Source organism: Ilyonectria robusta (assembly GCF_021365365.1).
Source record: "Ilyonectria robusta strain PMI_751 chromosome Unknown BGZ61scaffold_25, whole genome shotgun sequence".
NCBI lineage: Eukaryota > Fungi > Ascomycota > Sordariomycetes > Hypocreales > Nectriaceae > Ilyonectria > Ilyonectria robusta.
The window spans coordinates 375,666-400,849 of NW_025764459.1; the positions used below are offsets into that span (position 1 = coordinate 375,666).

At 52.1% G+C, this 25,184-nt stretch overlaps 6 protein-coding genes across 6 annotated transcripts; 3 read left to right on the plus strand and 3 right to left on the minus strand.

Annotated features, from left to right (window-relative positions):
• The first annotated feature begins 3,430 nt into the window (after positions 1 to 3,430).
• On the plus strand, positions 3,431 to 5,071 carry BGZ61DRAFT_460886 (putative Rho-associated protein kinase). Its single transcript, XM_046247072.1, has one exon. It carries the CDS (start codon positions 3,903 to 3,905, stop codon positions 4,836 to 4,838), a length of 936 nt encoding a protein of 311 aa, XP_046098400.1. The 5' UTR covers positions 3,431 to 3,902; the 3' UTR covers positions 4,839 to 5,071.
• A 1,001-nt stretch (positions 5,072 to 6,072) lies between these two features.
• BGZ61DRAFT_592425 (heterokaryon incompatibility protein-domain-containing protein) lies at positions 6,073 to 7,941 on the minus strand (the record flags this gene model as incomplete). Its single annotated transcript, XM_046256726.1, has 2 exons — positions 6,073 to 7,065; positions 7,141 to 7,941. The coding sequence occupies 2 exons, from the start codon at positions 7,939 to 7,941 to the stop codon at positions 6,073 to 6,075; spliced, it is 1,794 nt and encodes a 597-aa protein (XP_046098401.1).
• Positions 7,942 to 9,864: 1,923 nt separating this feature from the next.
• Positions 9,865 to 11,135, plus strand: BGZ61DRAFT_364202 (uncharacterized protein; the record flags this gene model as incomplete). Its single annotated transcript, XM_046241500.1, has 2 exons — positions 9,865 to 10,445; positions 10,544 to 11,135. The coding sequence occupies 2 exons, from the start codon at positions 9,865 to 9,867 to the stop codon at positions 11,133 to 11,135; spliced, it is 1,173 nt and encodes a 390-aa protein (XP_046098402.1).
• A 3,764-nt stretch (positions 11,136 to 14,899) lies between these two features.
• On the minus strand, positions 14,900 to 16,107 carry BGZ61DRAFT_399886 (ankyrin repeat-containing domain protein; the record flags this gene model as incomplete). The annotated part of the gene is made up of 3 exons (XM_046243019.1): positions 15,987 to 16,107; positions 15,521 to 15,739; positions 14,900 to 15,322 (listed from the first exon to the last, which is right to left on the minus strand). Coding segments are annotated over exons 1-3 (717 nt in total), but the record flags the coding sequence as incomplete, so codon positions are not given.
• A 67-nt stretch (positions 16,108 to 16,174) lies between these two features.
• Positions 16,175 to 20,304, minus strand: BGZ61DRAFT_521991 (uncharacterized protein). Its single transcript, XM_046252519.1, has 5 exons — positions 20,213 to 20,304; positions 19,940 to 20,177; positions 18,864 to 19,885; positions 16,957 to 18,810; positions 16,175 to 16,492 (listed from the first exon to the last, which is right to left on the minus strand). Exons 3-5 carry the CDS (start codon positions 19,849 to 19,851, stop codon positions 16,482 to 16,484), a joined length of 2,853 nt encoding a protein of 950 aa, XP_046098404.1. The 5' UTR covers positions 19,852 to 19,885; positions 19,940 to 20,177; positions 20,213 to 20,304; the 3' UTR covers positions 16,175 to 16,481.
• Positions 20,305 to 22,647: 2,343 nt separating this feature from the next.
• BGZ61DRAFT_460914 (uncharacterized protein) lies at positions 22,648 to 24,463 on the plus strand. The gene has a single exon (XM_046247073.1). The coding sequence runs from the start codon at positions 23,078 to 23,080 to the stop codon at positions 24,215 to 24,217; it is 1,140 nt and encodes a 379-aa protein (XP_046098405.1). The 5' UTR covers positions 22,648 to 23,077; the 3' UTR covers positions 24,218 to 24,463.
• The last annotated feature ends 721 nt before the right edge of the window (positions 24,464 to 25,184 follow it).

The window sequence follows — 25,184 nt, forward strand, 5'->3', positions numbered from 1 at the left end:
ATCGACGCGTTCGTGTATCCGCCCGTCGCAATGTCGCGCGCGTTTCTCCCTAGCTACACAAAAGCAATTCTCTACCAGGTACCTTCGTGTTGCAGGGTTGGTTCCAATGTAGATTATGGGCAGAAGTACTGCTGCGGCGGATGGTACATAGCTCTCACAAGCGTTGTGTCTACGAATTATGCGGACATGTTGCTTCATCCATGCCCGGAGGCGTGGACCGTTTCCTTTGCTCCCTCCTCTCCATGTATTAGCGCCTGTAACCTAACATCCAGCTTCCCAAGCCAGCTGAATCGTCACCGTTTACCTTCATGCTGGGCTGCTCACACTGTGTCCTCTGGCACTTTCGGCAACGCAACATTGGCGGCCGCTTTAGTGAAAGTGCCCGTTGATAAAATTTGAAACATCGGACACAAAGACGGCGGAAGTACGTCGGTCTCTCCTTTTTTTTTTTTTTTTTTTTTTTTTTTTTTAAAAAAAAAAAAAAAAAAGAGCTCAAATGACCTCCCAATTCAGTTTGGGCGGGCATTTCGGACGTCCAAGTTTTCCCTGTGTAGAACGAGCTTGTCAAAAGCCTCCAAACATCAAATAAGGTCTCTGAGCAGGGCTAGTTACCCCCTCTTTACTATATTCATTCGACGCGAATTAGGATCCAAGCTCAAGAATCCTCGCCCCTGGGTGCTACTAATTCTGATTGAGGCGGCCGGGGAGGTTGAGGTATTGCAATCATGTTCCTTGCCCTGTGATTACTACCCTACCAGCCTATCCAATCCCGAAGCCATCCGTAACGTCCTCCAGCCTACTGGGGTAGATTCAGGGGCGGGGAAAAGAAAAGAAAGGAGTGGAAGCCAGGATTTAAATCGCACACAGTGCTCGTGTTGTCTTGAATGAAGGACAGATTTTTCATACACTTAGCTTCTCCCCGAATATCCATTCCAATCATACAGGCACCCAACCTGACCTATCAGCCGTTGGTATAATTATACATCTCTTTGCCTCTGGTCAACTTTACATATCAGCTTCCATCAGTCAATCCATCCAAGTATCGTTAACAATATAGTGGAAATTTCTGGTCAACACAATCGCAATAGTACACGTCGACGTGTATCCCGCAAGCGCGACGCGCAAGGACGACGACCCCAGGTAGATGCACAAGGTACCTCGCAATCATTATCCTCGCCACTGCCATCATTAAAAAGGAGAAATCTTGACCATAACCGAGACAACTTGTCTACCCTCGAGTCTGTTGCGGATACATGCCCATTTAACGACGACAGCGACAGCGACAGCGACAAGGACTACTCTTTAGCTCCATCAACACACGCTTGAGCACAATCGCGACCGACCATCAGCGACTGATCATCGACACGATCGAACAACGTGCAGACGGCACCGAGTTCAGCAATGCCAGGCTCCAGAATCGGCTCGATGAAGCATATCAAACCTTGGCATGGTAGGGATCGGTTGGATGCGAGTTTTGCTTTGTCATGAACGGGAAGCAGCAGCCGGGTCACACACAGAAGGAATGCGATCGCTGACATGGCTGCGACAAAGCGAAGTCGATCCTCCGCTGGCTAGACAGCCTAGATATCCCTAGGTTCTCACGTGGCCCAGACTCCTGCTGCATGTGTACGTACCCATGGTTTCCGTGTAAAGACATTTGCCTGAGCGAAGCCATCTGTGAGCTAGGCTCTAAGCGGGAAAAGGCGGCGCTGAGGCAGGAGCTTGACTCGAAGCCGGGCCCCGACGGCCACTATGAGCGGAAGCTAGTCATGAAGAGGGTCATTGCGGCTCTGTGCGAATACACGATAGCTGGATCCCGATGCTCCTCTTCATCTTCGAGACTTGACGGTTGCCTTCTATTTGGATGGCCCGAAATCGTGGCCCCAGAGGTGGAGATTTGCACAGATGCCAGGGCGCAGGGCAAAGCTAGATTCTAGCCTAAAGAAGCAATCCGCTACCGTCACAGCTTGCGCGATGGTTTTCTGCCGTCTCCAAAATGTGATTACGACTAGTCCCTTGGTGACCGGGTTGAACACGCCCTTCACCTCCCAAAGGGTCATGACAAGGGAATCAGTTATAAAGGCTTGCCACAGTTGTCGTCGCCATACCAAATTAGATGTCGGTATCCTCGTTGGAGAGGAATTCCCCCTACCTTCGAGTTTGGCTGTCTCCAAGCTTGAGTAGATTGAGCAGAGCTAACTCAGCAAGACTGTGCTGCGCAGACTGTACGGGGTGGACCGAACTCCCAGTACCCTTGGAAACTAACACAGCTTCAACGCCATGCGCTACTCCGTTTTCGATTTCTTTTTGGCGAATCGGGATATACAGGCTTTGATTGGGAACTTGGTCAGCCAGGAGGGTGTGACGCACCAAGTATGGCGTTTTACGCTACTCCGCTTTCGACTTTGTTGAGAACTGGGATATACAGGCATTGATTGGAAACTTGGCGTGTGGTAGTCAACGGACCCCCGCCCAGGAGGTACGAGTGGCGGGGAGGGCGACTTGCAGCCCCACTAGTACAGAGAAACGCCTCAAGGGACAAGGCCCAGACCGAAGAACAACAACAGAGCATCATTACAGCAAAAATAACGCGGCATCCTTCTTCAATTGAGATAGCCTATTTGGCCCCCATGGACCTTATCGCCGCGGTCACGTGTCCGACAAAACTCGACGTGGCCGTTGGATCGTCTCCGTTCACCCGGTTGGTAGCATGGCTGATTCTTTGTGACTATTGACTGACGGCTCTTAGCGGCCTGAGGGCCGGCTTTGTATGTGGGCTTGCATGAATTCGCTTCATGCATGTGATAGAGAGCCATGAAGATGTATCGGAAATTCAATTGGCCAGATACCGGTGTTGACTTGAGATAGAGAGGGATGACCTGTCATCGGTAAACATGTACCACAAGTTGTGATCCCTGTCGTCAGTCGTGGCGTATCTCGTGATCAGCTTCGCACTCGAGAGGGGTTACGTTACCACATGTTGTGATCCTTGCCCTTGACAAGAGAGGGGTTACTACACGTTGTGGTCCATGTTCGTGCGTTTCTTAACTACCTGTCCGTTCTTGTGACTCCCCTCACATTCAGGAGTCGGTATTGTGTGGGGCCCCGTGACACACTGCTCGCGCTGATGTTTCTTTACGTACCTCTACGCCAATCGGAACCAAGGCTATTGGCCACGTCTCATGCATTGTGCCAGCGCCAGCGGACATTCCCGATTGTTGACTCTTCTGCACGCAGAGGGCTAACAAATCCGCATGTAGAATCTAGGGATACGGACTGCTGCCTATCCAACCCCACCTCCAGACCCCGCTCGACATGTCGAGTAGGGTATGGGGTCTTCACTCTGCGTCGCTTCAACGTCCCGGATTGATCGACATTTTCCTATAAGAGGGCCCGGTATCAGCTTGTTTTGTTCGGTATTACACCTTCGAAGTCGCCATCCCAGTCCTCCGCTCAGTATTGCCTGTTCAATCTTGAAGAATCCCACTATCTTCTCGGTATGATGCTTCATTTCTTAGTGTGACCTGATGACTAAATCGATTGAATTAGAAATGTGCTGGAACGACATTGCCCCCGTCAAAATGCTGTGTGGTCATCCAGGACCTGATGGGCCTGTTCGACCCAGGCCGTGCGGGCAGAATCCCTGTGTGACAAGCGGGGTGTACCAGACCAATCATCTTGCAAGCACAAGAAAGAGGGACCCATGCGATGATTGCGTTGCCAATCAAACATGGACTAGAGTGGCTGGCCAATGGAAGAAGGCTTGACGGCAATAAAAAGCGGTGGGGCGAAGTTCGTGGATAGTTAAAATCTCCTGCATCACCTCCTACCCCGTTTTTACATTTCTCAATATTCATCACGCTCACTCACTACTCTGTCAACTTTTTACTTCATTGTACACAATGGCTGGTCTGGACTGGACATTTGAACAACTGGCCCAATACCTTGACCAGTCTTCGTTCCCCCACGGCAAACTCAACCCAATCATAAAACAACTGCTCGTGACTTGTCCTGGTTCATCTGTCTTCGGTATTGGCGGCCACTCTGTCGTGCTCTGGATCTCCCCCGATATAGCGGCAAAGGTGTCCCTCCAGTCAGGAGATGAGCGCTTATGTCACGAGCAAAAGATATTCGAATTGCTCGATCAATCAGAATGCCAACAGGTTATCCAATGCTTGTTCCGCGGCGTTGATGTCAGTTTTCTCGAATTGATTGCGAACGGAACGCTTTACGACCGAATGAGCATCAGCAAGCCTCGGCCAATTCTGCAATGGATGTTACAACTGTCATGCGCAGCCGCGTGTTTGGAGGCCCTGGGTTATGCTCATGGTGATATCAACCCACAAAATATCCTATTCGACGTCAATGACCAGGTCAAACTTATCGACTTTGACCATTCGCCTAGGGTCGGTGATATGCTTGACGTTGGCTATGAACCCTATGTCCGACAACACAGAGAGATAATCGGTGGTGTCTATGGGATTGCTGGTCCAGTCACGGAGCAGTTCGCTCTAGGTTCAGTGTTTTGGTATATGACACGCGGCTCTGAGCTGTACTCTGAGCTGGAAGGATTTGACCAAGTAGACCGCTTGCTCGATGGCAACTTTCCCACCACCGACCCGCAAGACCCCATCGATCATATCATACGAAATTGTTGGAATGGGTACTACCTCCGAATTGCAGATCTTGTGGACGACATTACGGACGTATTGGGAGTGGGAATACAAGTTCAAGGAGTCATTACTCCAAGTCAGAGATATGAGAGAAGGCAGCTATGTGAAAAGTATTATAGCATGGTGGACCCAGCTCATAAACTGAGGACAGCGAAAGGGGATTGATTTCAGGAGAAAGGAGGAACACGGCTATGACGAGACTACTGTATCAAGGGTAGCTTATAATGTAATGAAAATAGGTCAGGGCATCCATATTGAGTGTCCTCTTTCAGGTGAAAGTGAATTACAGGGGTGCTTATGCCCACGTTATCGACTCTGTTGACAACTGGATGCGCTGCACTGGTTGACAGAATATTTTCAACTATGCCGGCTCCACCACGGCGAGTATGGTGGCCGAGGAGAAAAAGAGGAGGTGGATGTGGTGGGGTGGCGGCGTTGCTGACAGTAGGAGATGTAGTGATACAGGATGAGATGGGCAGCGGGACAGACTTGCGTATTGTGATATCACGCGCTAAAGTGATATTCATATTCATATTCACATATTTGCACAAACTGTGCTAGAATATCACCCTAGCACTTTAGCACGATTGATATCACTATAGCACTTTAGCACGACTGATATCACTATAGTACTTTAGCACCTGTGAGAGGTATTACAAATGAATCTGCCTATACTGCCAGACACCCGCAAATCAATCAAAATTAACATCTAAGTCCTTACCACCACCGCTATCAGAACCCGTATCAGTAATTATATCGATACCATCATAAACAGTCTTCTGAATATACCCTCCACGCAGTCAGTTACCGAAACATTCAACCTTAAGATTCTCGCAAGTCACTCGTTCTCTACCCTACAGAAGGGCGTGCGCATGACCAGCTTAGCAAAGATTGAAGTCAGCAACTTGTCTATAAATTAGGAGAGGGATTCTGTCAATCCAGATACACTACGAAATCCTATGTAGTATTAAGGATGAGACGAGAAAAGGGGGGTGTAACAAAATTTAATTAGATCTAACCAACGTAGATAAGATTATCAGATAAAGCCGCCGTGGATATCCTATTGATATTCACGGGCGATAGCATTTTAGCTATCGTGATATCACATTTAGCTGAAAAAAAGTGTGATACATATTCACGGTGATATATATCACTTTAGCACTTTAGCACAGTGTAAAGAGCAACGCGACTCACTGAAACCAGTCATTGAGTTCTTGCTCCTTAGATAATTCTCATCAATTGACTGGTGCCAACAATGATCCCTGTGGAGCCAATAGTCTGACATGCAGTAGTAGTAATAGCTTCCCGGCCCGCGGACACACAGCCTTCGGCTGAGGCTACCCCATGCACCCCATCGCGGCTCCAATGTGCATAGGGTGACGTAGTATTTTATCTATCCTCATTCCAACACAATGCTCTGCACGCCTGCCAAACTCGCTTCAATGGCGTCCATGACGACCGTGTACTCTGATAAGCCCAATGGTCCCACCTCTATCACCGTACATCCACCATAGCAGCGCGACACTCTGCCCGGCAACAGAATAGCGAGTCCAACAAGGACATACCCCCCTCCCTCTCGCTTCCTCAAGGTGTGGATGCCCGTCCCCTCATGAATGGCCCAGAGCTCGTCCCCGCTCTGCACTAAGCTCGTAGTATCAAAGTAGTGGCCCATCGCTTGGAATATCCCGTTGTGGGTCTCGTCACCGAGGGTGGCGAGGTGGACTCCTTGGACGCAAAGAGCCTTACCAGCAAAGCGGTGGCGCTCCGCTGAGGGAATCTTCCACGGCGAGTGCTGACAAGGGATCCAAGATGCTGGCAGTTTCCAGTCTGGTGCCCACGAGGGCAGATTTTCGTCGAAGAAAGCATTTACCCCCCTGGTTGTGGTGGCGAGCCGAAGGAGGCTGAGGTCTCCGTGTTCTATAAATTTCTCGGCGATGGCGGCGCAGACGTCCCAGATGGTGTTTGTGGGGCTGTAGTCGACGGTTACTCCGGACGTGATGCTTGATAAGCCGGTGAAGGCGTAGAGCATGTCCCGGGGATCGGTAGCCTGAAACCCGAAGCTCGAGGCCGTTGCGAGCAGGTGGAGAAACTCAGGAGTCGATGGGAAATGAAGAATATAGCGGTTTTTTCGTCGTTCATCAAACAACATTGGAAGTTTATACGACGTTTCAGACTGGCGGCAGTGCATTGCCGACTTCTTAAGCAACTCAACGCTATGGGCGATTCTTTCGCTGTGTGGCGACTTAGACCTAAGCTCGAAGCGTGCGACGGATTCTTCGTTCGTTGTATTCCAGTTTCGGAACCTGAGAAACGGCGCTAGGTCGTTAAGTTCTAGACACTGGGACCCGCATACGAAGTGAATATTATCTGAGACAAGGAATTCTTGGAAAACCTAGTTAACCAATTTGCGTATTAGCCTGATGAAGAAGCCCTTCTTAAGACCATGAGGGGTTGAGTAAAAGCTCACCCACGCTCGAGTCCACCATTTCGCGTCGCAAACACGATCGACAAAGTTGAGGAGTTGAGCCAAGGCACCACAAACAGGATGGTTGGGATGTTCGTAAACCCAATCCAGAAATATTTCTGAATAGCCAGTTCGGAAGCCTGTCACGGAATAGCAGGGTGATTCCTCCTGCAGCCTGGCTTCTAAATGGTTGAGAGCAAGCCGCAGTGCCAAAACACCAGCTTCGGCGTCAGGAATGGGAGCCCGTGGAGTGGAAAGCACAACGTACGTTTTCTCGGCGTTTTCGTATATCTTCCGCATGAAGCTGACTTGGTGGGATTTCTCCTGGAAATCGAGTTGGTTGATACAAACCTGGTCTGCCCAGATCAGATTGCCGCTGCTTGAGCTTCTGTCATAGTGTTCCCTGAATCCCTCGAGGGCATGCTCCAGGTTAGCAAACGCGTTGAACCAGTAGCCGTCTATCATGATCCGTCTCGTTTCCGTAGGCTTCCCCGCGCAGTAGGATAAGGCGGCATATTTTCGTTCTTGGAGCTCAAGCTTGTTCGCCTCAACCAGTTGGCAGCAGATGAAAGTGGAAGAATCTCTGCTGGTTTTGTCTAGGCTGAGGTCTGCGGCATCGGTGTCGCGCTCGAGCCATTTGGGAAATACAGCTGCCAGCTCGCCCAGTGTCAGTCTGACTGGGTGCATACGTAGGAGCCGGATCTCGTGGTCTTCAGGGCTCAGTCGGTTATACTTCCGCCGTCTAAAAAACGACCCATTTTCGGGGGTCGTGAAGATGTCTTTATCGGGGGGGGCTTGTAACATGGCCATTGCCTGCTCGCTTGGTTGATGAGAGGTGTAGGGCAGTAGATCACACAGTCCAACTGGTGTTTCCGTGTTTACAAACACCAAATACTCACCAAAGCGAGGTATCTACAGTGGATTAGGAAAGTTGTAGAGAATTGATGGATTTATCTGCAGTTGGGCCGAGGCTAGCCAGGCAAGATTGTCCCTAAAAAAGATGCGGTATTGCTGCTATTGAGCTATGTAGCTTGATAGAGGGGTCTGAGGGGGAAAATAGATCTTTGTTAAGGCGGCTACGACGTAGTTTTCTGTAGATGAAGTGAGGATCGATGTCGGGGTAGATATGCTCGGTCTTCAGTTCGCGGACTGTTACTAAACGCCTCATGGCGCTGTCTCTCCGCTGGTACATGGTCAGCTGCCCGCCATTAGGCCTCTGTCTACGGATTAGCGTGCACTTAAATCTGCCTTACTAGTCTCCGCCCTGATGATGGGGCTGTTGTGGCTGCAGCCGGTCAAGCAGGTGGCCAATCTGCAGAGGGGAGTGGCGCCTTAACATACGTACATTCGTCCTCCGTTTGTGCTTGAAATCTGCTGCGCCTGGGTTTGCCTAACCGAGCTTGTCCAGCTGACCAGTCCTCTAAGAGGTTTGGGTTGGATCGGGAGCTGGTGCATACCCGTTGGCATTGTGGGGCAAGCAAGCATGCCAACCTCGTCCCGAGGTTGGGCGGAAAAACCCTTGTCAGCCGGTTTAATAGTTGTCACCCTTTTTGGTGTAAAACGCCGTTTTTTGGCCCTCTATTCTGCCCCCAATTTATATATATAAATTCTTTAAAAAATATATCTAGACTGGCCAGACTAAGGGCTTTGAAACGAACCTCGATTTCTTTTTCTATTTAAATCTTAGAAAATATTTCACTTTTTTTTCTTTTTTCTTGAAAATTGAAGTAAAATAGAAAAAGAGATCTCCAATTTAAAGCCCTCAGCTTACTTAATTTAAATCCATTTTCTAAAGATTTTATATATATGGATTAGAGGCAGAATAAAGGGCCAAAAAACGGCATTTTACACCAAAAAGTGTGACAATATTAAACCGGCTGACAAGGGTTTTTCCGCCCAACCTCGGGACGAGGTTGGCATGCTTGCTTGCCCCACAATGCCAACGGGTAGTCCCTCTTCGTGATCCTAAAAATCCCTCACAACTTATCTCAAGTTGTAAATCCTGACAGAAGAACAAAAGAGTTAGCTTCCGCTGCCACTTTAAAACCTAGGGTCAGATCAGAGATCAAAGTTGGGCTTCGGGTTGCGGGTTGAGACGTGTCTCGCGAAAGGGTACAATAACACAAAGAAATAAACCAAAAGTCAGCCACAACGATGCACGGAATAAAAAGTAGATGCAGCGATGGAGAAAAATCTATTTGATTTGGTGAAAAGTAAGTTAAATATTTTACTGTCTTCAACGGGGGTTTTATGCTTCATTCAAGTCAACAATATGAATGTACAGGGTAAGTGTAAGTCTATCCCTGTCAGGCCGTGGGACGGACGAGATCCCTGCCAATTCTCCACGAGCCAATCAGAATCAGTTTATGTTGAACTGAACCCCTGCCATACCCACACTTGTCACACAGCTGTTACCCCGCCAATGTTGCCGAACTAGCGCTGTCCCCTCCACACCATTATCGTACCTAGCTACATACTTTGGTTTCCCTTGCACTTCATAAAACTCGAGTCGCGTCTCCCATAGCGACGCTCATTACCATCGTGACACACCCTAGGATCGCTATGGACGAGGCCTCCGTTATTGAATGGCTAGGCACAACCTCCTGCACCTGGTCTACCGACTCGACGACCGTTCCAACGACCGTTCTATCGGCCAGTCTCAAGCGCAAGCGCAATTTCCGCCATCACCGTTATCAGCCCCCGACACCTGCACGATCCAATGAAAGCATGTCCTCCTCTCGGGAGGAAAGCCCAACCAAACGTCAGATGGAGGACGACGAGACGCCTCGACCGAGGCGAAAGCGCATACAATATCCGAGGTCCGACTCGAGCTATTCGCTCGCGTCGCGATCGCAAGCATCAGAGCACTCTGGATTGGCAGGTCGCTTGTCGCCCCAGAAGCATTTGAACGCCCTCGAACTTGGGAACGAGGGTATCGTGGTACGGGAACTGGCCAGTCTTCGCGATCCGCCGACCAGCCTCGCCGGACTTTTGAAGACGATGCGGCAAATCTCCCGGGGCCGTCACATTATTGACTCCGCCTCCCGAATCGAACTTGGGAAACATACACACCCAGCAATCGTAGAAATTGCTGAAGATGATGCTTGTTTCTCGCCCAGTCGCGGAGATCTTGGCCATGTTCCCGATTCAACATCAATTCTCAATGTGTTGGATGCGGCCATTGAATGCCAAGAGAACTTCCATGCTGAATCGAGTTGGAATATGCTTGTGCACTCCCAGCTACTTCAGCTTGCCCTACACCAGCCAGGCGCTCCATCGTTTTCCCACTTCGTCAACTACATGCCTTGGTACGTGTATTAGATCAAGCCTGATTCACCTGTTGCTTTCCACTCTCAGTTGGCGTCGGCGTTGAACCTCTGTGCCTGTTCTAACCTCATCTCCATAGCTCGACTGCAAGCATTCTTCCAAATTATCTACCGCCTTATTCTCCCTCGAAAAAAGTGGATTTCTGCATATATCTCGAGCCAGCGCGGGAGCCGACATCAGACACATCACAATTAGCCGCAACCCAATCTTTGATCCAAACTGCGAGGGTACATCTCGCAGGAAATGTTATCAACCACACAGACTATTACCCACTACGACAGAGACCCATGGCTCTAGGCATCGAGACTAAGAAGACTGGGGAGGGCTGGGATAGCGCCGCATTGCAGATCGGGGTGTGGCACGTCGCACATTGGGACCTTCTGACAGAACTCTCCAGAACTGATACCCAGGATGAAACTGTGTCGGATGTACAGCCTCAGAAAGCACGTCTTCCAGAGTTTCTCCCTGGCTTAATTATCCAGGGTCACGATTGGTATCTGGTTGTGACGACGCGCGAGGCATCCCAGACCATACTGTGGACGAAGCTCACTATCGGGACTACAAGCAACGTCATGGGCATTTATCAAATCATTCTCGGACTTCAAGTGCTTCGCAGATGGGCTCAATACACTTATTGGCCTCTTTTCCGTCAGTTGATTATGCCCAAATAATAATGAAAGAGCGACGAGAAAGCAGAATCACTCCAAGAATGTTGAAGCTATCCGAACTTTAGTGCATGGTTGAGATATGTGGCCTATCAACGTTGTACCCGCCCAATATCGGTGCAAGGACAAAGAGAGCCGGACAAAACTGCGTTGTGTCGATGCATTCTGCCTGTTTTTCTGGGTACGATGGTCATCCGTCTCCGACCGAAGACCAGATGAACCCACCACAAGCTGGCATCGCGCATTGGCAATCCAAGTCATGGGCTATCTGGATGAAGGAAACGGCGCCTCATCTTCTGCATGTCGGAACCAACCATTCTAGCGTCATTATTAGTCGCCGCCGGGCATCATTGCACCAAACTCAGCCAATCCTGACATAGAGCAAATTTCAGGTTCCAAAGGAGGCCCGCCAGTTGCAGCCTCACATTGACTTCGAGCTCTTTTGAGCAGTGTGTCCAACAACCAAGGTAAGGTAAGGTTGGTTGGGATTGGTTGATTACGTAACAACCAAGTAAAGTAAAGACGGTCTTCAACCAAGCAAAGCAAGACCCCTTCGCTTACTCGGGTTTACTTGAGGTTACTCGACTGCATTTCCGTTTTAGGCAAGGTCGTTGCGAATCCCCCTTTTTTTGTTGAGGTCACGACAGGAGGCTGCAGCCCGATCAATTTGTCCCATGTCATTTGCTGCACAGTCCAAATCCCAAGTCAATAATGCCTTCATATCCAATGTTTCAGCCTCGGGGAAGGTTCGGAAAGGCCACACCCCCTAGGACTCCCTCTGAACCGATCGATTCTGCTCAGTCCAGTACCCCTAGCTCGGTCTCAACTCCAACCAGTGTGCCACTTCATGGCGCTTCTCCCGCAACCGTTTCCCACGAAAGAGAGGTGCCAAAAGCTTCTCAATGCCATTTCCCTGTCGAGTGGGACAAAATCCGTTACGATGGGAAGCCAGTGCCATCCATCCGATATCGTCAGCCTCATAAGCGCACCATCAACTCCAAATCCCAACCCTCAGCAATCTACAGACACGGCGCACAGCTTACAACGGACGGAGACAATAAGTACTGGCTCTGCAAATACTGCCACGTTAGTGGCCATCACAATACTGCGCTCTTTGCCAGTGAGAGCACGACCAGCATTATATACCATCTGAAACATCAGCACAGGCTGGAAGAATTTGGCTACAAGGCAGCAGAATGCAACCCCTTCAGCATAGCCAAGGGCGCAACAAATCTCACATCATACCTCGGAGGCCGGCGCTTGGTGTTCAACGACCTGCAATTTAAAGACGATTTTACCGACTGGGTGATTGATCTTGATCTCACCTTCCGTCAAGCAACCCATCAACGCACCTATGAGATTTTTACCAACTATCTGGAAGACAGCGACAAGATTCTGCCCAAGAGCCCGTCAGCTCTTAGTAGCTGGGTCAAAGAGAAATGGTTTGGTGATGCTGGGAGACGTGTTTGGCTGAGAGAAAAGCTCCATCTCACCACAAGCAAGATTCACGTCTCGACGGATGCGTGGACGTCTGAAGAAGGGACAAACTATCTAGCTGTTGTTGCTCACTTCTTGGATGAAGGACATAAGCTACAGACAGCTCTTCTGGACCTTCCCCCTCTGAAAGGCCCTCACTCCGGCGAGAATATTGCCAAGGTGCTGTCAACAGTCATCGATTTCTACGATATCTCCCCAGTCATTGGCTTCTTTATGATGGACAACGCTAGCAATAATGACACATGCATTCAGGAGCTAGCAAAGCAGTACCCTGCAATCAACCGTCAGAGTCGCCTTCGGTGCGTCGGCCATATGCTGAATCTCATCGTCAAAGCTCTCCTCTTTGGGCAGGGCGTTAGCAAGCTGGAGCAACGGCTCCGTGGCGCATCTGATGACGAGCGGTTTGAGATATGGAGGAAGCAAAGCTTTATCGGCAAGCTCCACAACTTCTGTACGTGGATCAACAGAAGCGACCAGCGACGAGAGAGACTGAAACAGTACGTTCTGCAGGCGTACGACGAAGGCAGCATCGAGAACCTCTACACTAGAGTCCTGGTCGATGGCGGGATCCGCTGGAACTCTGTATATTCCATGATTGAAAGAGCTCTGAAACTCCGCCACGCCATTGATCTATTCTTCCTCAACTACAACGATACCAACGGAGAATATGATATCTCACAGGATATCCTTACTCCACAAGATTGGACCGATCTGGGCCACTTCCTCAATATCTCAAAGCCCTTCAAAGACCTAACAAAGCGCATGGAAGGCCGGGCAAACAAAGCTGGCCTAGAAGGATCGCATGGCTCTCTCCACGAGACGATCGAGTCGCTTGATGTCCTTTTCAAGAAGCTCCAGGAGGCTGGGAAGTTTGCAGATGATCACCCTGACGTGGTGTCAACATACTATTCCCATGCTATTGATGCTGCTCGCATCAAGCTTGAAGAATATTTTGGCCTCACAGATGCCACGCCTGCATACCAATGTGCAGTTGCCCTGCATCCGGCAAACAAATTTACCTACTTCGAGCTTGAATGGAGTCACAACAAGCAATGGATCAGCGGGGCGAAGAGAGTGGTGCGGGAGGCTTATGCACAATACGAGGAAGCAGCTGCGGAAGTGGACCTAAGAGAAGGAGCACGACAGCAGCAGCAGCAGCAGCAGCAGGAGGAGGAGGAGGAGGAGGAGGAGGAGGAGGAGGCTGTTGCTGATAACAGGGCGAGGCTTGATCCACTCCAGCAAGCTCGTAAGCGTCGTCAGAGGCTTGCTGCCATTGCGGCGTCAGCCACACGAGGGAAGCGGACAAAACTGACATCTGAGCTGGATGAGTTTATGGCCAGGACTAATAAGGCTGATCTGGATGTTGAGGATCCTCTGGAGTGGTGGGTTCGCCATACATCTGACTACCCCATCCTGTCCAAGATGGCCTTTGACTTGTTCAGTTGCCCAGCAATGAGCGCCGAGTGTGAACGCGTTTTCTCACAGACAAAGAAGGTCATCACAGATGAACGAAATCGGCTTAATTCGGACACTGTAGCAGCGATTGAATGCCAAAAGCACCTGCTTCGATGCGGTATGTTAGCATAGATCTACCACCGGAGCCACATAAGGAATGGAAAATAGTCGAGTAACATCAACCAACCAAGCAAAGCAAGCCTCTCTACCGAGTAAACCAAGTAAAGCAAGGGGGTCCCGTCAACCAAGTCAAGTAGAGGGTCCAAATTTTGCTTTACTTGGTTGATGGACACACTGAAGTTGACAGTAAGCTCGCAAAGGCACAGCTTAAGTCCCGAGATAATAGAGGAAATACAGTGCCTACGGAATTGGCTAGGCCATCAAGCGATCACTGTGGGCGAGGTCGTCAGCTTTGGTGGGGACCTGATGGGTTGGGATGGAGAGGAGGCGTGAGAGTACCAATTGCTTCATCCTGGCCTCAGGTCAGCGCTTTCAATTCAAGTATATCAATTAAATTCAAGTTAAGTAAGTTCATGGACGATTTTATTTCAAGTAATCAAGTTAGAGCCCCGAACTTGACTTACTTGAATTGAAATCAGCGCTGCGAGCAGCATCCTGACGACGGCCTCGTGCCCGTTCACAGCAGCCCACAAAAGCGGCGTCCGACCATATCCGATATCTTTCGCCTCGACGTCAGCGCCGGCCTCGAGCAGCAGCTTGACGACGCCCTTGGACCCCCTCTTTGCGGCCACCCATAACGGCGTGCGACCAGAGCTGGCCTTCGCCTCGACGTCGGCGCCCTTTTCGAGCAGCATCTTGACGACGGCCTCGTGCCCGCTGTCGGCGGCCACCCATAGCGGCGTGCGACCAGACCTGGCCTTCGCCTCGACGTCGGCGCCGGCCTCGAGCAGCAGCTTGACGACGCCCTTGGACCCCCTCTTTGCGGCCAGCCATAGCGGCGTCCCACCATAGTCGGTGTCCTTTAACTTAACGTCGGCGCCAGCCTCGAGCAGCAGCCTGACGACAGCCTCGTGCCCGCTGTCGGCGGCCATCCATAGCGGCATGCGACCAGAGTTGGCGAGCCATGGCGGCGTGTGACCAGAGTTGGCCTTCGCCTCGACGTCGGCGCCAGCCTCGAGCAGCAGCTTGACGACAGCCTCGTGCCCGTGCACAGCAGCCCACAAAAGCGGCGTCCAACCGTCATCATTCGCCTTGACGTCGGCGCCGGCCTCGAGCAGCAGCTTGACGACAGCCTCGTATCCCCTCGCGGCGGCCAGCAAAAGCGGCGTGTGACCATAGTCGGTGTCCTTCGCCTCGACGTCGGCGCCAGCCTCGAGCAGCATCCTGACGATGGCCTCGTGCCCGTGCACAGCAACCCACAAAAGCGGCGTCCAACCGTCATCATTCGCCTTGACGTCGGCGCCCTTTTCGAGCAGCAGCTTGACGACAGCCTCGTGTCCCCTCTCCGCGGCCACCCATAGCGGCGTGTGACCATAGTCGGTGTCCTTCGCCTCAACGTCGGCGCCAGCCTCGAGCAGCAGCTTGACGACGCCCTTGGACCCCCTCTTTGCGGCCACCCATAACAGCGTGCGACCAGAGCTGGCCTTCGCCTCGACGTCGGCGCCAGCCTCGAGCAGCAGCTTGACGACAGCCTCGTGTCCCCACTCCGCGGCCACCCATAGCGGCGTGTGACCATAGTCGGTGTCCTTCGCCTCGACGTCGGCGCCAGCCTCGAGCAGCAGCTTGACGACGCCCTTGGACCCCCTCTTTGCGGCCACCCATAACAGCGTGCGACCAGAGCTGGCCTTCGCCTCGACGTCGGCGCCAGCCTCGAGCAGCATTCTGACGACAGCCTCGTGTCCCCTCTCCGCGGCCACCCATAGCGGCGTGTGACCAGAGTTGGCCTTCGCCTCGACGTCGGCGCCAGCCTCGAGCAGCAGCTTGACGACAGCCTCGTGTCCCCACTCCGCGGCCACCCATAGCGGCGTGTGACCATAGTCGGTGTCCTTCGCCTCGACGTCGGCGCCAGCCTCGAGCAGCAGCTTGACGACGCCCTTGGACCCCCTCTTTGCGGCCACCCATAACAGCGTGCGACCAGAGCTGGCCTTCGCCTCGACGTCGGCGCCAGCCTCGAGCAGCAGCTTGACGACAGCCTCGTGCCCGTTCACAGCAGCCCACGACAGTGGCGTCAGTCCATTGTTATCCTTCGAGTCTGGCTCGACGTCGTCTTTAGCGAGTAGCAGCTCCACGACGGCCTTATACCCTCTCTCTGCAGCCCACAACAATAGCGTCCTCCCGTAGTCGTCCTGTAATGCCGGGCCACCGCCGTCCCGCAGTGGCGTTACTTCGCGCTGGATCCCTGCGCCCCACAATAACACCGCCCAGATATTGCTATCTTTCTCAGCACCGTCCTTTGCAAGTAGCAGCTGCACAACCGCCTCATGGCCGTTTACTATTGCCCACCACAGCGGCGTCCGGCCGTTATTATCCTCTGAGTCTGGGTCGACGCCGTCCTTTGCGAGGATCAGTTCGACGACTGTCTTATGCCCATTGCTGGCGGCCATTGATAGCGGCGTCCGACCGTCGACATCCTTCGAGTACGGAACAACACAGTCTTTTGCGAGCAGCAGTCTCACGACGTTCTCATGTCCGTTTCTTGCTGCCCACCACAGCGGCGTCCGACCGTGGTGGTCCTTCGAGTCTGGGTAGACACAGTCCTTCGAGAGAATCAGCATCACAACAGAATCGTCCCCGGTCCACGACATCGGCGTCTGATCGTCATCCTTCAAACACGGGTCAACGGTATCCTTGGCGAGCAACAGCTTCACGGCCGCCTCGTTCCCGCGGGTTGCTGCCCATGATAGCGGCGTTCGACCACCTTTGTCTTTTGCGTCTGGGTCTACACCCTTGGCGAGCAGCAGATTCACAACTTTCTCGGATCCGTATGGTGCCGCCCACGACAGCGGCGTCCGACCATACTCGCTGTCCTCCGCCTCGATCTCGGCGCCATTCTCGAGCAGCGCCTTGACAACGGCACCATGGCCAAAATACGACGCTATCATAAGATCCGTAAAATACTCGGTGGCCTTCATACGCGTAGTCTCCCAATAGATTCTAAACCATGCCGAATAGCTCTTCGAATCCGGATCACAAATTCTCAGGGCGAAAGGTAAAATGGCGGCGTCATCCACGATACCAGCCTTGCTGAAGTGAGCGCCCCAATTTTCGGCCGAGTAATCTAATAAGGCGTGACAATCAACAGAGTGGCCGGCTTTCCGATTCGCATGTGTCGGATGGCTAACATCAGAGTTAAAGAAGTCTAGATAGAGCACGCACACCTCTGCAAGAACAGCGTGTGCGTATTTAGAAGTGATGGAGTGATGCCAGTGTAGCTCTGGCGGAACGGTTGTCGGCGATGCCAAATCCGCGAGGAGAAACTCGCGCGCAGTTTGATGAAGGAAATAAATCTTGCCATGATAGATTGAGATGAATAATCCACACCAAGACCTTAGACGCGTCTTAAAATCCTCTTCATCCTCCAGGTCGAGGCCGTGAATGGACTCTGATCTGTCGTCTATATTCATGGCAACGTTCATTTCCGAGAGTGTTAGCGGCCGATTCGCGGCCAAGATGATACTTAAAGCCTTCCGAACCGTGGGACGTTGCTTAGACTTGTTCAAAATTTGCTCATATGCCTCAGTAATGCTCCTCGGAAGCGTTGCAATGGCGGACTCGACCCCCTTTACTGTCCTTTTAAAGTCTTCTTTCTCCAAGGAGTCGAACACAAGGTATACCCAAAGATAAGTGCGGTGGGTAGTCTCCCGTAGTCTTTTCTCCAGGTGGCTCTTGATTTGGGGTGAGAGGCGCTTCTTCCTCGACAGCTGATTGATCCGGCGCGTAATGACGTGATTCACCTCCTGGCTGATGGTTTCCGACTCTTCCTCTCCTGGTATACGGATATTTGGAAAAGCGTCCAATAGACCGCGGAACTTGGACACGATCTGGTCATACGGGCGGCATGTTAGAAGATACTTCAACTTGCCATGGCCCAAGTGGTCGCTGCGGAATTGGCTCTCCACATTCCGCATCAAGTCTGCAAACTCTGATTCGGCACATTCGTCCAGGGCATCAAGGACCATAATTACAGGTCCTGCCTTGGGATCTTTTATAGCGTTTCGTAGAACCTTCCAGAGCGATTCTGTAGAGTTGATCAAACCTTGCCCATCCTTGCGGAATTGTGTCATGGCATGTTCGATCAGAGACGGCTTCTGACAGAAGAGCTGGTGAAGCAGTGCGCAAAGCGCTTGCCGGACGGTGTTCTGGTCTTGGTCTTTAAAGAAGAAGTAGCAGATGGTTGTCGATCGTGGCAGGCCATGGTCGATCAGGTACTTGGCCAGCACCGACTTTCCACAGCCAGGATCTGCTGAGACCAGCAGGGGGCCAGATTCTCGGTTCAACCACATCTGGAAGTGCTCGTGCTTGAGGAACCACAGGCACGTGTCCTCAACCCTTTCTTCCACTCGGTCTTTATACCACTCGTATGTGGCGTCCCTGCTGCTGGTTGTGAGGCGGAACAGCTGGTGACACATTTGCTTTCTCTCTTCTTTTTCTTGTTCTTCTTTGGACAGTCTCTCCTTGGCTAGATCTCTCTGGACTTGGAGCTGCTCCTTTGCACTGTCCCGGGTCTGCTTTGCAATGTCTCGGTGCTCCTCTGCAACTTCATGAAGGCCTGTACATAGGATTAACATGTGTTAATGGTATGATTCTAAACCTTTGGATTACCGGATAGAATATCGCCGATCTTCTTCTCAGTTTCAACTCTACTTGGAGCGATTCGACAGAGGATATCTTTCGCATATGCAGCAGCCACCATTGCAGCATAGCCCTGCCACTCCTTGTTTTTGTGGGAATCCGAGTAGTCGCATATACCGCGGATAGCCAGGCAAGGAAAGTGGTTCATCAACCCCGCCGCTTCCATTTCAAAGCATAGAATGTTTTCTTCCGCGGCAAGCTTATCCCTGACCGAAGCATCCTTCATCAGCTGGTTTCCCGAGGCAATAACGCCGTAGTGGATTGTCGGATTATCCTCGTCTTGAGTCCGTTCGGATCGCAGTATCAGCTTCGATAGATCACTACCACAGGCTGCCACGCAGCTTGAGTCGCTATCTGCGGGATGCACGACTTCGGACTGATACAGCCTGTCACTGCTTGGGTCTGGCCGGCTGTACTTCTTCCGCAGTCTTGGCTTCTTTCGGAGAATGTTGTTTATCTCCTCTTCAAGACTGTGGCCATCGCTCTCGTACTGGCCGCTAATTACAGTCACCGCTGTAAGCAGGACAGCTGGAGGTTGATTTAGAAACCCTGTTGGTCTGAAGCTCTGATCTTGAATGGTTTTGCCAAAGTCGTACTGGAGCACGCCCCCTTTCCCCTCTCGAGGAGCGCTGACCACAATGTCGCCCAGACGGATGTCATGCTTTTTGCTTGGCGCGCCGCCCCCAATGCCGACCATCAGACCAACTCTAATATTAGGAAAGCTGTGCATCATGTCTCTTGCGACACTTGCAGCAGAGGATATGCCGTACTGACCGTCAGGTAAGACAGCAATGACGACATTGTGCTCCCCTATTTTGCCCAGTGTATAAGCATTGTTGTCATTGGGCGACACAGCTCCCGGCCCTTTATGTTCCTCGTCAAGAAATGCTCGTGCAGCAACGTACTCCGTTCTTATGGCGCATATCCAGCCGATTGTGTAGTCGTTAGGTTGAGACATGTTCGCTCGCAGGATAATCCAGTGGCAAGTTGAGCTACGAAGAAGGATTAGTGTTTGGTCGCTGAGGTTTCTTAGAAAGATCACTTGCCTCCACCTGGACGAGTTGGATCCGCCTGCAGATCGCTGTCGCCAAGCACAACAACCAACCTGACAGCGCAACTTGTCCCCTCTAATCGCGGGGGTTCAGTGGGATTTTAGGATCTGCGCCGAAGTTCAATTGACAGAGCGTACAGTACCGCAAAAAGTACAACGATGATGAAAGAAGCCACGACACTGCGACCATCGCTCAAACAAAAAGCGGTTGGGCAACATTAGGCAGAAGTAAGTCGGTCATCTGACCCCATCAGCCACAGGCGCTTACTCGCAATTGAATGGGCACCTCTCGCCCAATCATATCGTTCACATGCTGGTACGGCAAGGCGGCATCACACGCTCTTCACCAATCATGCGTTACTGTTGTGTCTCGTCTCGTCAAGGGACCTGCTTATGGACAAATTCTCTAAGGCAGTAGAGTCGAGTACTCGAGTTCGTGCTTCTCCATCGCCGACGTGTTTGGGCGAACAAAACTGTCAATAGAGTTCTCCATTCTCCATCCCAGCCAGTGGAGTACGAGAACAGCATGGCGCCGACGCGTCGCGACACGGTCATGACCAGCCTCGCCTGCATCGTACCGCACAGAGCTTCGTGACTTGGCCGCCGCGGGTCGTCGAGTCACGACCTGCATTGAGGGGGAGCTCGACCTGGAGCGGCCGGCCAACTTCACAACTGACTCTAGATCACGGGGTGGTACGGATGGATGGATGGATTTTATTTCGCCCGGAGGGAAGTCCCTATAGGGCCTTGACACAATCTAGTTCACATTTCAGAACATTTGGTACCTGACACCCCAAGCCCCACGGATCGTCGTCTCATCGCTTGCTGCTCAACCTCGTCGCTGCTTGTTCCATGACAGGCCTGCTTGAAGGCCAAATTCTGCAAGTGTTCAGCGTCCTATCCTCGGCAGCTGAAGCACGGTCTGCCAAAATCGAGGCTGCTTTTTGTTAGTATAGTCGCACGCTAGAGGTTAGTTTGCCGATGGCCGCTGGCCCGCATCGAGCCTGTTTGTCGCGATAGCAAATTTGATTGTCGCAAGCACGGCCTGCATGTCTGGCTTCCACTTTTCGTCGTCTGATGCAGCTTTCCCTCCTAAGAAGAATGACAAATTCCCAATCTTTGTTCGCGAGCATTTAAACATGGCTTCCCGTTGCATTGTCCACTTTTTGCACCGGAAGAGGAAGTGCTCAATCGTCTCTGCTGCTTGTCCACAATCGCATATGTCCGATTCCGCTGCCCCTATCCTGTGAAGATAACTGTTCAGTCGCATCATCCCGGTCCGAAGCTGGGCTATCACGTCCGATTCTTTTCTTTTTAGTGAGTCGTATAGCGCACGGGTGTGCTTTCCCGGCAGCGCCTTGTCGATGCGCTTCGAGTACTGCCCAACGCCTTCCGGAAGTCGCCCACACGGGTGGTACGGATGGATGGATTTTATTTCGCCCGGAGGGAAGTCCCTATAGGGCCTTGACACAATCTAGTTCACATTTCAGTACATTTGATACCTGACACCCCAAGCCCCACGGATCGTCGTCTCATCGCTTGCTGCTCAACCTCGTCGCTACTTGTTCCATGACAGGCCTGCTGATACGAAAAGAGGCGATGGCCCTAGGCCAGAGGCCCTAGGGGGCACGAAGGGCCGGAAAGCTGCAATAGCAGGTGATGGACTGTATTGTTGTATGAAGAAGAATGATGATGAAGCAAAGTCAGAAGGGCCCTGCAGGCCCTTTTGAGGCATTGCTCACGTGACTGATGATCCTCACGTGATTTCACGTATCACCTGCTTGAAGGCCAAATTCTGCAAGTGTTCAGCATCCTATTCTCAGCAGCTGAAGCACGGTCTGCCAAATTGAGGCTGCATTTTGTTAGTATAATCGCACGCTAGAGGTTAGTTTGCCGATGGCTGCTGGCCCGCATCGAGCCTGTTTGTCGCGATAGCAAATTTGATTGCCGCACGCACGGCCTGCATGTTTGGCTTCCACTTTTCGTCGTCCGACGCAGTTTTTCCTCCCAAGAAGAACGACAAATTCCCAATCTTTGTTCGTGAGCATTTAAACATGGCTTCCCGTTGCATTGTCCACTTTTTGCATCGGAAGAGGAAGTGCTCAATCGTCTCTGCTGCTTGTCCACAATCGCATATGTCCGATTCCGCTGCCCCTATCCTGTGAAGATAACTGTTCAGTCGTATCATCCCAGTCCGAAGCTGGGCTATCACGTCCGATTCTTTTCTTTTTAGTGAGTCGTATAGCGCACGGGTGTGCGGAAGTCCATAGGGGGCACAGTTCCAAAACCCAATTTGTGGTGTTTTTGGGTAGGGGCACACCCACCGTACGGCCCGTTTGAAGCATTATCGCTCCCTCGAATCGCTTAGTCATCCACACTCAACATGCATTCTTACCTCAGGCACTTAGGCCCACGCACTAGCCGAATAGACGCAAGCGCTAAGCGCACGTGATTCTCTGGGAGCCATTACCCTTACCTCAGTGCCTCAGGCCACACTGTGAAGGCCGCGGCTATGCGCGCTTACTAAAGCACGCTAACCCGATCAGGTAATGCCAAACCACTAGGTTTGCGGTATCCGACCCCAGATACCGGGCGGTCAGCGGATTCTGCCCACGCACGGAGCCGTGGGGGCCGAAACAGGGGGGGCCAAATACCTGTTGCCAAATACCGCTGCCCCCTTCTTCCTCCATTTCCCGCCTTTCTCGCGGTAGCATCGCCAGAAAAAGACCGCCGTCCCTTTGTGCGCGCGTGGCCGCTCCTCCGGCCGCCGGCTGCACTGCCTTTGACGCTGTTGCGCGCGCGCCATTCCCTAACCCAACTTAACCCTCACGTTCGAGCCCGTCATCTTCGCCCAGGGTTACGCAGGGTTACGCATATTCTTATCCTGCCCAACCCCTGCCTCCTCTGTCCCCACTTTTCCCTCGCCCCGACCCTAAGGCCGCCCGTTCTGATTGGTCAGAAGGTAACCCTCCTACTCGTCCTCCTCCTCCCCCTCCCCTACTGAGGAAAAGAAAGGAGACAGGAGATAGAGAGAGTAGAAAGAGAGAGGGAGAGAGAAAGAGAAAGAGGAAGAGAAAGAGGAAGAGAGAGGAAGAGAAAGAGAGAGGGAAAAGAGAGACTCTCCTCCTTCGCAATGGCAACAGCAGATTGGCTTATCTATTCCCCCGAGCACAAGGTAATTATCTGCAAGATCCACGGCTTTGCTATATCAGCCCTCTCGAGCCACCTATCCAGACAACATGCCGACCTTAGCTGCCGAGTCCGGAATACGATTATTGCTGAATACAATACACTGGAGCTGGACCGCCCTTCTGATGCCAATTTCCGGTATGGACCCGCCAATCCAACTGCAGCTATTGACGGCCTCACCATTCACAAGGGCCTTGCATGCCAAGACTTCCAGCAGTGCCGGTTTATGTCTACAAGCCGGAAGATGCTGAAGGTCCACTGTAAGAAAGAGCATCAGTGGCAGGTGAGCCGGGCCGATCCAACCCACTGGTCCGAGGTAAAGCTGCAGACCTTCTTCACCGTACCCGGCAGCGCTATCCACTACTTCTGCGTCACCACTGGGCCCCAGGCCAATGCTGGAGACGAAGATGGCGAGGAGGTGGATCCAGATATAGATACAGAGGAGGCACACAGCGGCGGCGGCGGCAGCAGACAGCGGCAGAATTCCAAGCTGATTACCGAGATCAAGGAGCAGTGGGAGTATGAGCAGAGCCGACAGGAGGAGCTGCAGAGGGTGCTCGCGGAGGGCATCCTGAGGCACGAGACGACGACCTGGCTCCGTCGGTCCGGGTGGACCGCCCACTTCAACGGCCGAGACCTCCACCGGATCCACCTCTGCAGCCGCATGCCCGGGCCTGAGGACGACGTGCTCCAGAGGCTGACGGCGAACCTCGACCACCTGTTCTTCCAACGCTGCGTGGACGGCCTGAAGAGCATGCCGCTGATGACACGCCTGCTCCTGGCCAGCCCGCACCCCCACGACGCCCACAGCCGGCCGTTCGGGCCGCTCCAGGAGAGGACGAGTATGGAGCGGAACCTGACCTACTGGAAACGCTTCCTCTGCTACTGCCTGAACGTGCTGAGCCTGGACGAGGCCGCGCTGCTGGACCAGCACGGCTTCCGCTTTACGGAGGCGCAGCGGGCCAGCCTGGAGCAGCTGTGGGACCATGTGCGGAGCGACCACTGGCCCGATAGGTTGCTGCAGGAGGAGCTGCTGCAGGTATCGGCCAGCTTCTGGATGCAGCAGCTGTCCGGGGATCCCTAGGCTTTATTGGAAGGAGGTCAGACGTAAAAACTTGGTGTAGACAGGGGTCAGGTGGTCCGAGCTTCTACGCCTGAATCCAATACGCCAACCACTATACCTTAACCGACTCAAACTAGCAGCTGAATGTAGAGTAAAATTACTCGGCATAGACTCTAAGAATATAATAGAGTGTTTTGATGCATTCTACCAATAGATCAATGGATTTTTATTCGTTGTGGCTTCTGTATTTATCTTGTAAGTTGTTGACCTCGTCGTCGACTCTGTGTCTTGCAGCCAATCAGAATTTAGCGGACAAAACAGACCGCATTCGATTTTCGCGGACAGACTAAGCTACTTTAGGAATAGTACCAAGTTCAAAATGCCCTAGACCTTTTTCAGGATTCATATTGCTTTTGAAGCTCATCAGATATCGCTCTATGGTAGGACGCCCCTGTATGTGTACAATTGGATTTTGCGTCCCTGTTCAAACGCGTATTACATAATGGGACTTTTATTAAGGGGTCGCGCCGGGTTTCATATCCAAGAGGGGCGGCGGACCTCGATGACTTCGGTAACCTCGCCGAAGTTTGAGTTGAGGAAATCGGAGAGGTATTCGACCACAGCTCATCCAATTATCTTTCCTGACTATCTTTGTCACATCATGGACAATCCCCAGTCTAGCACTGGCCCAACGAAACCTAAGCGTGGCCGACCTCGTATGTATCCCACACCTGAGGAAAAGACCAATGCGGATGCAGCGCGGAAACGAGCGAAGCGGCAGGGGGCGGCCTCTGTACGACGCGATACAGTGCATGCCAGCTTCCTCAACCCGTTTCTCTCTGCTTTGCCTCCGCTTCCTATTCAGTTGAGCAGAGGGAATCACCAAGAGTCAGGGGCAGGCGCTGCGTGGGCGAATGCGTTAACCGATGTTCATTCTCTGGGCAATCCCACTGGCGCACCAGGACTTGACTGTATGGATATCTCGGAA

Bases quoted from the DNA above. Each gene is read 5' to 3' on its own strand.
- BGZ61DRAFT_460886 (XM_046247072.1), top strand. From the start codon at position 3,903: ATGGCTGGTCTGGACTGGACATTTGAACAACTGGCCCAATACCTTGAC.
- BGZ61DRAFT_521991 (XM_046252519.1), bottom strand. From the start codon at position 19,851: ATGTCTCAACCTAACGACTACACAATCGGCTGGATATGCGCCATAAGA. The intron at 18,811-18,863 runs GTAATCCAAAGG...TCCTATGTACAG, and splicing joins GATCGGCGATATTCTATCCG to GCCTTCATGAAGTTGCAGAG.
- BGZ61DRAFT_460914 (XM_046247073.1), top strand. From the start codon at position 23,078: ATGGCAACAGCAGATTGGCTTATCTATTCCCCCGAGCACAAGGTAATT.